This window comes from Rhincodon typus, chromosome 40 (assembly GCF_021869965.1).
Source record: "Rhincodon typus isolate 14 chromosome 40, sRhiTyp1.1, whole genome shotgun sequence".
NCBI classification, from domain to species: domain Eukaryota; kingdom Metazoa; phylum Chordata; class Chondrichthyes; order Orectolobiformes; family Rhincodontidae; genus Rhincodon; species Rhincodon typus.
The window spans coordinates 13,357,197-13,370,534 of record NC_063371.1 but is presented as its reverse complement, the minus strand read 5'-3'; the positions used below and the strand labels follow the sequence as shown (position 1 = coordinate 13,370,534).

Genomic DNA, 13,338 nt, shown 5'->3' with positions numbered 1-13,338 from the left:
GTGTCCGGACCCTGTCTATCTGGGTCACATTCCCAGCGGGAGAGTCTAGATCCAGTCTGTCAGGGTCACGTTCCCAGCGGGAGAGCCCGGATCCAGTCTCCCAGGGTCACATTCCCAGCGGGAGAGTCCGGACCATGTCTATCTGGGTCACATTCCCAGCGGGAGAGCCCGGACCCGGTCTATCTGGGTCACATTCCCAGCGGGAGTGTCCGGACCCTGTCTATCTGGGTCACATTCCCAGCGGGAGAGCCCGGACCCGGTCTATCTGGGTCACATTCCCAGCGGGAGAGTCCGGACTCGATCTCTCAGAGTCACATTCCCAGCGGGAAGAGCCCGGATCCGGTCTGTCGTGGTCACATTAACCAATCGCGGTGTCGATCTGAACGGATCTCTCTTTGTGTATCGGACAGGAGTATGAAGGAAGCTGCTCAACACCAGGTACAGGCCGCGTCTGACCTCGGCCCACCTCCCTCTCCCTGTCCCTCTGCTGTGCCTGAGCACTGGGACACGCACCTGTCCACACCATTCCTGCCTCAACTGCGATTCCGAGCACACAGCGGAAAGGAAAGCGTTATGTATTATTGCCGGATTCTGTTGCTTGTTCGTTTTTTTTTTGTCAATTAATTTATGGAAGTCTTGAAGTGAAGCCATCTCTCTGAGAGTGACAGAATGTAATTTAAAGCTATCAAGAAGTATCTGTGGGATTTATTTGAATATTTAAGGACCAGAGAAGAACTCAAAATTATATGTTAAACTATTTAAACTTCTGAGATGTGAAATAAAATTTTTTTTTATTTAAATCCGCACGTATCTGTCGCCTGATATTGTGTTCCAAGCTGTGCTCTGTTCAAAATAAAACAAGTGGAGAGTGGGATCCCTGGGTCTGCTCATGCTTCCCTGGCCCCTGGATACAAAAATCAGAGACCCACCGCCCCCCGCCCCAACTTGCTCTCGAGGCGCAGAATTATTGTGCCACTGACTGACCCATGTTTGTGGAATCTTGCTGTGCACCCCTCAAGCTCCAGCCTTCGCTTCACCACGGCACTTAAGAGACCCCATGTCATCTTGTCCAAACAGGACAAAGCGTTGGCGAGGCTACGCCTGAGTCCAGTTCAGGTCCCGAGTTTAAGAAAGGATGGACTGACATTGGACACAGCTCAAAAGAGATTCACTCCAGAGATTCCTGGGCTGAAGGGGTTGACTTATCACGAGGACTAACTCATTTCAGCCTTTATTCATTCGGGTTCAGAGGAATCTTGTTGAGAAACGTAAGATTCTGAGGGGGTTTCTGACAGGGTAGATATTAATAAGATTTTTTCCACCCAGTGGGGGAGCCTTGAACTAGGGGACACTGCAGCAGGATTAGGGGGAACTCTCATTTAAAACGGAGAGGCAAAGGAATTTCTTGTCCCAGGGGGCTGTGAACATCAGGAATCCTCTGACCCAGACAGTTGTGGAGGCTAGATCAATGTAAGTATTTCAAAAGAAGATGCTGATTTCTGAAACATCAGGGAGTTGAGGGGTATGAGTTCCTGGTACCAAAGAGGTACCATCAGCCATGATCCTGTTACATGGTGGGGCAGACATGAGGCAGAATGGCCTACTCCTGCTTCTATTCCCTCTGTTTTTGTCATGCCATGTTGCAGCTTTATAAGACTTTGGTTCAGCCACAATTAGAGTATGGCATTCAATTCTGGTCGCCACATTACAGGAAGGATGTGGAGGCTTTGGAGAGGGTGCAGAAGAGGTTTACCAGGATGCTTTTTCTTTTTCTGAAGAAGGGTCTCGGCCCGAAACATCAACCTTCCTGCTCCTCTGATGCTGCTTGGCCTGCTGTGTTCATCCAGCTCTACACCTTGTTATCTCAGATTCTCCAGCATATGCAGTTCCTACCATCTCTGAAACAATTTTAACCCCTTTACCAGGATGCTGCCTGGATTAGAGGGTTTGAGCTATAAGGAGAGGCGAGAGAAACTCGGGTTGTTTTCTCTGGAGCGGTGCAGGCTGAGGGGAGACTTGATAGAAGTCTATAAAATGATGAGATGCACAGATCGCATTGACAGTCAGAATCTTTTTGCCCAGAATTGAAATGTCTAATACTAGACAGCATGCATTTAAGGTGAGAGGGAGAAAGTTTAAAGGAGACGTGAGGGGCAAGTTTTTTACATAGAGAGTTGTAGGAATCTGGAACACACTGCTGGGGGGTGGTGGTAGGGGCAGATACAATAGGGGCTTTTAAAGGACTTCTATACAAGCACATCAAAATGCGAGGAATGAAGGTATAGGGACCAAGGGTGGGCAGAAGGGATTAGTTTAATTTGGCTTCACATTCAGCACAACATTGTGGGCCGAAGGACCTGTTCCTGGGCTGTGCAGTTCTCCGTTCTGTGTAAGAAGAGGCTGGTTAGGATGATAGAGAGTGTTGGCAGCTCTGAGACGTACTGATATTGTCATGGTGTGTGACGCTGATGGACTGGGAGAAGTGTTCACTGTTCGGGACACGGGGTCAACACCCGTGTGTGCCTGGAAATGTACAACTTGACCCCCCCAGCCCACTACCCCCTGCCCTTGCTCCTTACTGCCTCCCAGTCTCTATAAATGAAACACCAACCTCAAAGGTTTACCATCGTCATCAGGATGTGTGGGCATTGGCTAGAATGGAATGCTTCACCCCACCGTTACGACCATCCACCTTCCCATCGGGCTCCAGCCCTGGGTTCGATCCACTGGCTCGGCCACTTCAGCGAGTCAGGCCCCCCCGGCTGTGGGACTGGAGTCACATGGAGCCCAGGCTATGCCAATGAATGGTTAAGGTTAGTTACCCTGTCAGCTGACAGCTCTGCAGTTACCCTGCCACAAAAACGCTGTGTGCCAACAGGCAGTTGTACAGGCAGAGTACAACTCCTGTCTGGTCAGACACTGCGGGGAGCTCCTTGTGTAACAGAGCAAGGCAGGAGCACCCTTCTCCTCCACCAACCAACCAACCCCCACCCCCACCGAATAGTCAGATACATAGAAACAGACGAGTGGAGCAGGAGGGAGGCCATTCTGCCCTTCGAGCCTGCTCCACCATTCTTCATGATCATGGCTGATCAATAGCCTAATCTCAACTCAATAGCCTAATCCTGCCTTCTCTCCATAACCTCTGATCCCATTCGCCCCCAAGTGCGATATCTAGTTGCCCCTTGATTATATTCAATGTTTTGGCATCAACTACTTCCCTGTGGTAATGAATTCCACAGGCTCCCCGCTCTTTGGGTGAAGAAATGTCTCCTCATCTCCATCCCAAATGGTCTACCCCGAATCCTCAGACTGAGACCCCTGGAGGGGGAAGGTCAGGGGAGAAAGGACAGTCTGCTCTCTTGTGCAAGGGGCACGAGCGACAGCAAAACGCTGACGATGCAGCGAGAAGGAAAGCTGGAGAAACTCCGGCGGCATCTGTGTGGAGCGTCAGGCAGAGAAAGAGAGTGAGCGCTTCCAATCCCATCACTGCTCCTGCTGCGGAATCCCACCTCTCCTGCTCCCAGCCCGCTCCCCATCTCTGCTGCCCCGTGACTCCCTCCCGTCCCTCGCTGACTCCCACCCTCAAGCTGTGAGAGGTGAAAGTTAAAGGGAGAGTCAGTTTGGGCTGGGCCTCACCTTTCAGTAACACGGAAGCTGCATTCCTGGGCGGGCGTCTCTTTCTCTCTCTCTCTGTGCATTTTTCGCCCTGAAGCTACTTACTGAGGAATTCAGTGGCAAGTGAGCTCATTGATTCCAGAGTCCTGACGAGATCCGTTCGGCTTGCTGTAGCCTGGGGCTCTGGGCTGCACTCAAAATTCCCATCTGCTGCGTCACCAAGGTACAGCCTTCTGAAGAAGAGTCTCGACCTGAAACGTTAGCTTTCCTGCTCCTCTGATGCTGCTTGGCCTGCTGTGTTCATCCAGCTCCACACCTTGTTATCTCAGCCTTCTGAAGCTGTTTTCCCCCCCTCAACGTGGAGAGGTGTCTCAACCGACTGGGAGCATCACTGACTAGGACAACATTTGTTTCCCATCCTCAGTTGCCCTGGCCTGGGGTGACTTGCCAAGGTCGTTGCAGGGGTTGGGGAGGCAGTACCGAGTGAACCACATTGCTGTGAGTCTGGAGTCACGTGTAGAACCAGACTGGGTAAGGATGGCAGGTTTCCTTCCCTGGAGGACATTGGTCATCCATATGGACCATACCCAATGGTTGAGTATTGAGGGTGACAGAAGGCATGAATTCCACAAGAGTATTGAGGATTGGTCCAACTTCGGACGGTGAAAGGGTTGGAGAAACTAAATCAACGTTCCTGTTCAGTAAGAGGGGGTGCTTGTTTAGCTCTCTGTCAGTTGGAGCTCCTGGTTCATGCTCAGTCCCCTACCCAATGTCTGATCTCCAGACTGTCCAGTTCCCTGCCCAGTGGGCTCTATGGGATTTGTCACTGCCCCTGGACGATGAGTGGGGTTTCTTTGGCCCCTGGTCAGTGTCCCTCGAGGGTGGATGCATGTTGCAGCACTCGTGTTCGAGCTCAGCATTCATGTGATTTCAGACACTGGCTGCCTTGCTTTGTGACAGGCTCGTCACGCAAGAGCGACGGAGTCGGGAAAGAGTCACACCCATTGGTGGTAAGGCCCACACGATGAGCTCTCCGCACAGGTTTCGCCTCAGGCTTCAGGGAGAGAGACAGTTCAGAGAAGGATCGCCCAGTCAGTTCCTGGGACGAAAGGGTTGTCTTCCAGTCCCTTTCCCTGTCAATGCCCAGCTCCCTCTGAAAGACATCGACATGATTCACTCACAATCCCCGACCAAGGGAGTGAGTTCCTCCTTCTCCCCACTCTCTGGATGATCACATTGCTGCAGCATTCCCACTGGATTTGTTTTCATGGTGATTCTCTGACACTTATAACAACCCTGAGGCCTTGGCTCACCCAGCAACAGAAATCTTTCCACAACATCTACCCTGGCCAACTCGTTCTTACTTCACATTCGGGCCCATGTTAGGCTTTGACTTTATGTTCCTCAACATTTTATTGACTCATGGGCCCAGCATTTATTGCCCGTCCCTTGTTGCCTTCTCAAACCGCTGCAGTTCCTGCGCTGTGGGTGGACCCATGATGTCCTTAGGGAAGGAATTCCAGGATCTTGACCCAGCCACAGTGAAGGAATGGTGATATATTTCCAAGTCAGGATAGTGAGTGGCTCAGAGGGGATGGTGTTCCCGTGTATCTGCTGCCCTTGTCCTTCCAGATGGAAGTGGTTGTGGGTTTGGAAGGTGCTGTCTGAGGATCTTTGGTGAAATCCTGCAGCGCATCTTGTAAATGGTACACACTGCTGAACTTCGGATCTTATTGTTATTATTTTTTTAACTTATTCACAGGATGAGGGCGTTGCTGGCTAGACAGCATTTAGTGCCCATCCCTAATAGCCCAGAGGGCAGTTAAGAGCCAACCACATTGCTGTGGGTCTGGAGTCACATGTAGGCCAGACCAGGTAAGGATGGCAGTTTCCTTCCCGAAAGGGCATTAGTGAACAGAATGGGGTTTTTCCCCTGACAATCGGCAATGGATTCATGGTCATCATCGGATTCTTAATTCCAGATATTTTGTGGAATTCAAATTCCACCATCTGCCGTGGCGGGATTCGAACCCAGGTCCCTGGAGCATTATCTGGGTTTCTGGATTCACAGCCCAGCGATGGTACCACTCGGCCATCGCTTGCACGGATGATGCTGCATTGTGCCATCTCTTTTAACCCTCATTCCTCTCTTAACACACCTTTACATCGCAATCTCTTCACTGACTTTCAGGCGATAGAATAGGCTTTTATCATGAACATGGTCTGTGTGGGGCTAAGACTTTACTTAATATGCTGTGAGCAGCTTCGTGGGTGGAACTGGGAACAACCGCTGGGACTCGTTATCCAGGTCCATCCAATCCCTCAGCCTCCAGGATGTGCTTCCAAGATATTCCCCACCTCCTCCCTTCCTGTGGAAACTCCCCTTGATCAACACTGCACTTCCTGAATTGAAACACGGAACCAGCTCTGTCAGCTCCCTCTCCCACCCTCTCCCAGACCTAGTGGCTTCCAATCCTCCCAGTTCCCACGGACTGGCTTTAGTTTGACACAGATCTCTCCAGGGCCTTGCCCCTCTCGCCCCCTTATCAATCCTGCATGCTAGCTACAGTCTCTCAGTCTGGGACCTTGTACGTGATCCCTATCATTCCAGCCTTGAGAGACCCCCTGTCCCCCCAAACCCCGTTCACTGCCTGAGGTCACCATTTCAGTAAAAAATGTACAGGGCCTCAAGGAAAATGGGACGAACTGGATGGTGTGCTCGAAGGGCTGGCATGAGTAGGTTGGGCAGAAGGGCATCCACACACAGTGAGATCCCCAAAGCACCAATGTGACTAAAGTCAGATAATGCCTGTTGCTTGAGAACTTCTTTAACTGTGGAGATGACAAAGCATGATTCATTCTGAAATGAATATTTTGGAAAGAATCGCCTGTGGGCAGGGAGTGAGGCAACGAGAGTGAGTTTGTAAACGGGTCAGCCGATGGAAGTTCTGTGTTTGTGGACTGCGAGCAGATGGTGTCCTTGCTGAGGGAGCTGATGAAAGCAATGGCTTTGGCCGGATGTGAGCTGTGATGGTTGACCATGAGGGCCAAAGTGATCGAGGTCCAGCTGGAGATACACAGACCACAACCATTGCCTTGGGGGGAGCATCCGCTTCCGAGAAGGCCAAAGATACAACAGGAAGCAAAGAAAGGAACAGAATCAGCAGCTTCTCATCAACTAGGAACAATGTGAAGTCTGACCACATCCACAAACATCCACTCCCTCCACCACTAATACTCAGTAGCAGCAGTGTGTACTATCTACAAGATGCACTATCTGCAAGATCCATCCAGAAGGACAAGGGGCAGCAGATACATGGGAACACCGCCCCCTGCAGGTTCCCCTCCAAGCCACTCCCCATCCTGGAAATATATCGCCACTCCTTCACTGCCATTGGGTCCAGATCCTGGAATTCTCCCCCCCCAGGGCACTGTGGGTCTACATGGACTGCCAGCGGTTCAAGAAGGCAGCTCATCCCCACCCCCTCGAGGGGCAGCTAGGGACGGGGCAATAAATGCTGGGCCCAGCCAGCGACACCCATGCCCCATGAATAAACGAGAAAGAAACGCCCCTGGAACCGCAGGTGAATGATATTGTGGTTAGCCTTGAGGAAAACAGGGACGCTCTCGCCAGTTTCTGGGCTGATATTTACTCCTCAGCCGCCGGGATCCTGCTGTGCTTGACACATGCATCTGCCACAGCAGCGAGCGTACTCCTAGTGTTATTTGTGGCTGTGACATATTGCGGCTTGCTCTGAGGTTTTGCTGGGGGTGGGGGTGGTTCGGGTGAAGAAAACGCACCGTGAAAAGGAAGTATTTCCTGTTTCCGTTTGAGACTCTCCAATTAAGGGCATCTCATCAGGAGCAGGAAGGAGGTTGTGGTTTGTTTGGAAAGAGTGACCACTTGTATGCGATTGCAGCGAGCGTACTGGTGGCAGGGGGATTGTCCCAGGGATTCATTGCAGACCCGGACGGAGCCCAGTCCCTCTGGTCTTACATGGAGTGACCCGATGGTCTCCAACTCACCAGAACCCTTCACGATGCCCGATCAAGCCTGAGTAATGTTGGGACTTGCTTATCCATCGCCCGCTCAAAGTCTTTCCGCAAAATCGCGCACAGCAACAGGTCTGGCCATTTGAAAGATGACAAGCAGATTACATTCACTGATAGCGGGAACTGCAGATGTTGGAGAATCTGAGACAACAAGGTGTAGAGCTGGATGAACACAGCAGGCCAAACAGCATCAGAGGAGCAGGAAGGCTGACGTTTCAGGCCTATTACATTCACTGCCGGGTGACAAGATGCTTCAAGTCCATTCGGTTCGACTCTTTCTCAATGTCACAGCGAGACAGGGATTCCAGTGGGTGGTCCAACGACATGTAGGGGAATGATGGGCTGATGGGCCTCCTTGAACTAGCTGTGGGCCCCACCCTGTCCCCATATCAGAGACTCCCTGTCCCAGTGCGGCACCGATGGGGACCCCACCCTCTGCACTCCCTTCCTTGCGGAAAGGGAATGGTTCTGAAAGAGTTGAAGTCGCAGTCACGTTTAGCTCTACCCAGTCCTGCTCGGTGTGCCGCACAGTGTATGGGAGCAGACTCAGGCAGCTCACTCGGAGGTTCCAATGGAGATGGAAGGGTCCTTTCTGGGTCCTGGCCATTGCCGTTTCACTGAACCAGTTCCTGTTCCTTGTAGCCATCGGTCCCCTGCAACACGCTCCATCTCACTGCAGAGAACCAGAACCTCTTTCAACTGAGCAGGACTAACCCTCACCCGAACCCTACCCCTCCCACAGAGGTGGGGATAAGGCTGTCAATCCAGTACTATATGGTCGGATTGCCTGCATGCCATGATCCGGTCTGTCCATTGACAGGGAGCAATGGGAGGGAAGCGTGTTCCAGTGAGAGAGCTTCCGGGATGGTGGGCCCCACCTGGTACAAAACCCAGCATTAGACACTGGGCACCAGGCTTTGGCTTGATGCTGATGTGACTCCATTGCAGAGCTCCTGTTTGAGGATTCCTTTGAGGACGATGGAAACAGGGATGGGGGCTCGTGATCTTACCCACAATCCTCCAGTAGTCGGTCATCCTGAGCCCCACCGGAGGTATCCGAGTCCTGGCCTGGCCTCTCAGGCTGATCCCAGTTCTCCCCAACCCCGGGGTCCACAATCTATCTCCCAATCAATGGCACAATAACTGATGGCCCCATTGCTGTTGGTGGGATCTTGCTGTGTTAAACACTGGCGACCACAGGACAATGGTGACTGAATTGGCCAAGCCTCCTGACCTCTCCTGTCTTTGGTGGGAGTGAGGGCTGGGAAAGAGAAATAGGGGAGTTGGTGGGAGAGTGTACAGGGGGAGGTTTGTGAAAGGGTTGGGGATGGTCCTTCTCCATGGCCCTCCTGAGAGCCCTCTGTGTGGGAAAGTGGAGTTACCATGTGGGGTGGTCAGGAAGTTCAGGCTCCACCATCGAGACAGCAGACTGGGGGTTCGGGGTTTGCCCACTCAGGGTATGGCAGTGCCATCCACTGCCCACATGCCCATGCAGAGAGAGACAGACACTGATACACACTAATAACAGTGACACACAGAGGCACAATGCATACACTCACACACACACAGTCACACACACACACACACATGCACACACACATGCACACACACACACATTCACACACGCACACACACTCACTCAACAAACACACACTCACGCACACACTCACTCAACACACTCACACTCATACTCAACACACACACACTCAACAAACACACTCACACACACACACACTCACTCGACACACACACACTCATTCAACACACACACACACACACTCTCACACACACAATCACATATACACATACTCACTTAACACACACTCAAACACACACTCACAGATACACGCACACACACACACTCATACTCAATACACACACTCAAACACACACTCTCATACACACAGACACACACACAGGCACACACACACAGACAGACACACATTCACTCAACACACTCACACAGACACACATACACACACAAATGTCTTTCCTGAAATATCAGGTCATATTCCTCAGACTGTTTCTAAGAAAGTTTTACAAATCTTGTTCCTCAGTTCTGAGGAAGGGTCACTCGATCTGAAACATTAACTCTGATTTCTCTCCACGGACACTGCCAGACCTGCTGAGCTTTTCCAGCAACTTCCGTTTTTGTTTCTCATTTCCAGCATCCGCAGTCCTTTGGGCCTTTTTTTTTCACAAATCTGTACATCAACCCGACCACCTCAAAACTGCGCGTCAGGGACTCTGAGAAAGCTCCTTTCCTGTCAGGAGGAGATTGTTTCTGCCTGTCATTTGTGGGCACACACAAACTGTCTCATTCCAACCACTCTCCAGTTTCTCAGTCTCCAGCAGAGAGAGTAATAAAACAGACAGCACGCTCTCCACTTCCACGCAGAACCCTCAATTTGGAGTTCACTTTCCTCTTGGAACACCGCTGGCTCAGCCCATCTCACCCCTTTCTCCACATCTCCCACACCCACAGCTTCCCGATGGTAGAGGGACCAGGGGGACCAGGAGTTTGAAATGGAAAAATCCCACAGAAGTGGGACCATTGGAGTCACGGAGTCTTGATGATAGACCACTTTGGGAATGTGGGCAGAGCTGTCAGAAGGTGGGACCTGGACAGAGCCTGCTGCCTCCAGCAGGGCACGTAGGGACAGGGAGTGAAGGTTGAAATTGGGTGAGCCGCAGTCTCACTGAAGGGCAGAACAGGCCAGACAGGCCAAGTGGCCTGCACCTCACTGTGTCAGCGTGAACGACTGCGAGTGTCTGAGAAAGGGAGAAACAGAGGGAGGTGGGCCTGGTCTGCCCCACAACGCAAGATGCAGTCTGCTTGCACTGAACGGTCAACAGTCCGCCTGTGCACAGCAAGATCCCAAAGCCATGCCACTCCCCATCACACTGCCAGGTGACTGGCCAATCCAAAAGCAAGAGTCTTTCCGAGCTCCTCTGATGCGCCCCGTTTCCAAGATCCAGACAAAACCATTGGCTGAGGCGGGAAAACCATCAACCACCAACGCCCCCACCCCAGACAACAGCAAGCTGCATTGATGTAGCGCCTTTCATGCAGCCCCAAGGTGTTTCACATGAGTTCAGCTGGTAGTGGTGGTGAAGAGATGCAATGAGAAGACACTCCAGTTGGGAAAAAAGAAGCTTCCGTTGTGTGTGAGAGTGCGTCTAGGTAAAACGAGAAAGAAAATGGGCTGCTTGGGAATCTTGTGGTGCAGTGGTAGCATCCCTGTCTCTGAGCCAGGAGGCCCGGGGTTCAATTCTCACCTGCTCTGGAAGGTGTACCATAACATCCCTGAGCGAGCTCGTGAGAAAATTTTTTTGATGCTTGAACAGTGTGCAATCATCGGCGAACATTCCCCATTTCTGACCTTACGATGGAGGGAAGGTCATCGATGAAGCAGCTGGAGATGGTTGGGCCGAGGGACACTACCCTGAGGAACTCCTGCAGAGATGTCCTGGAGCTGAGATGATTGACCTTCAACAACCACAACCATCTTCCTATGTTCCAGATCAGACTCCAACCAGCAGAGAGTTTGCCCCCTGATACCCATTGATTCCAGTTTTGCTCGGGCTCCTTGATGCCACACCCAGTGGAATGCAGCCTTGATATCAAGGACTGTCTGTCTCATCTCACCTCACCTCACTGGGTCTGCCAGGTCCTCTCTGATTATGCCAACAGTTAGCCTTCAACTATCATTGTTAACAGCCACTGATTTTATCATTGCCACACAGCTCTGTGTGTGTGTGCGCGCGCGCTCTCTCGCACGCGCGTGGGATCTTGCTGTGCACTGATGGCCTGTTGCATTTCCCTCTGTGACTGCCCGCCTGGGAGGGCTGTTTGAGGGTATGGGGACAGCGAAGGAAGGTCTGTCCGTGGTCAGGGTCAGTGAGCGACCCATTGGCTTGGAAACAACGTCGGCTTGAGAAACTCACTTGGCTGGGGTTACAGAAGATAACAGAGGGCGCTCTCATCTCCAACACACAGAGTCAAAGTCTTGGAAAACTTGCCCCCAACGCAGGGAGTGAGCAGTGGCTACAATCTCATGGCTAACAGAGCACCCCCTTGGTGAGCTGAGCCCTCTGCCCTCCAATACCTCCAATAAAAACAATATCTGCCCTCTTTCTCTCATTTCCTTTCATGGGCCCTTGTGAGGTCATTCCAAACCCCTGAGCCAAACGAGGAAGTTGGATTGGCGGAGCTCAAGGACCATGTGATGAAACCTCCTGGGATCTGTCCAACCAGAGTTGGCAAGGCCTGAGGGCCATCTGAGCGTGTGCGGATTGCCAACTCTCATTGGTAGGATTGTGTGTTTGACCTGACCGGGCTGGTAGGTTACCAGATCCCACTGGATCTTCGCTTTCTCCCTCTCACCACAAGGCCAAGCTGGAGGGTTGAGTCCTCAAAGTGATCCTTCTGTTGGGGGAGAGCGCGCAGGATGGTTGTTCCTTGGCAACGGGGTAAGCGAACCTGTCTCATTGAGCTTGGCCATGTATAGCTGCGAAAGCGAGGGAGCGGCCTTAAGGATGGGTGTTGAGAGAGCTCACGGTGTGATATTTGTTGGGTTACCCCATTTAGATGCTTGTTGAGGATTACCATCAGTAAAGGTCACTGTACCGACAGTGGGCAGTGGGCTGAGCTGGGGACAGGACCTTATTTGTCTCACGGTGGTTAAATTGTATTCACCTGTCTCCCAGAGGACAGCCAATCCATCCCTGACTCCCTTACACCAACCACTGCCCCCCCACCCCCACCCCGCCCCAGAACACCAAGGAAAGCAACCCTCAATCCTTCCAGCATTGGCATTGTGGCTGACCCTCTGGTGCTCCCTTGGCGCTGACCCTCTGCCAGCACAGTCCTCCCTTGGCACTGCAGTGGGAGCGTCAGCTGTGTGTGCTGAGATAACAAGGTGTAGAGCTGGAGGAACACAGCAGGCCAGGCAGCATCAGAGGAGCAGGAAGGCTGACGTTTTGGGTCTGGACCCTTCTTCAGAAATGTGTGCTGTTTGGGATTTGATTTCCCACCGTTGCGAGTTGGATGTGGGGACATACCTGGGAAGGCATGAGCTGACGGTTTGAGCTGTGTATGTATGTGTGTGTGTGTCAGTTTGTCCTGGAAGCAGGAGATGGTTCACTTTGGCCCAGCACCATAGTAACTGTGTGGTGTCTTGAAGAAAGCTGAGAGGCTCCAGGGTGTGTGTGCGTGTGCGTGCACGCTGAACCTTCAGCAAGCCTGTGGCTTTGTATGGATCGAGAGAATGTAATTCACAACAGCACAGGATAAAGGATATGGGCCGCAGCTGGGAGACTGGTACTCGAGAATGATGCCCCATCAAAGAGCCAGTGCTGGCCCGACTGGCAGAAGGACCTCATGCTCCCAGGAAATCTGATCTCCCGAGATTTCCATTGGAAAATCCCCATCCTTGTTATCGTGCTGCCATATGGGGTCTCTCTCTCCATGTCTGCTCCCCCCACCCCATATCCGCTCTTCCCCCATTCTCCCCCTCTCTCTGTGTCCACTTCCCCCCTTTCCATCTCCACACTCTCCACTTACTCCACCCCCCCCATCCGCTCTGTCCCATTCTCCCCCTCTCTCCGTATCTGCTCCTCACTATTTTCCCCCTCTATATCCGCTCTCCCCCATTCCTCCTCTCT

At 52.1% G+C, this 13,338-nt stretch overlaps 1 protein-coding gene across 1 annotated transcript in view; it reads left to right on the top strand.

Moving 5' to 3' along the window:
* Positions 1-800, top strand: part of tgfa (transforming growth factor, alpha) — a 24,926-nt gene extending 24,126 nt beyond the window's left edge. The window contains exon 6 of the mRNA XM_048618593.1: positions 411-800. Coding sequence (XP_048474550.1) covers positions 411-418 — 8 coding nt within the window. The 3' untranslated portion in view covers positions 419-800. The remainder of the gene's footprint in view (positions 1-410) is intronic.
* Positions 801-13,338: the final 12,538 nt, after the last annotated feature.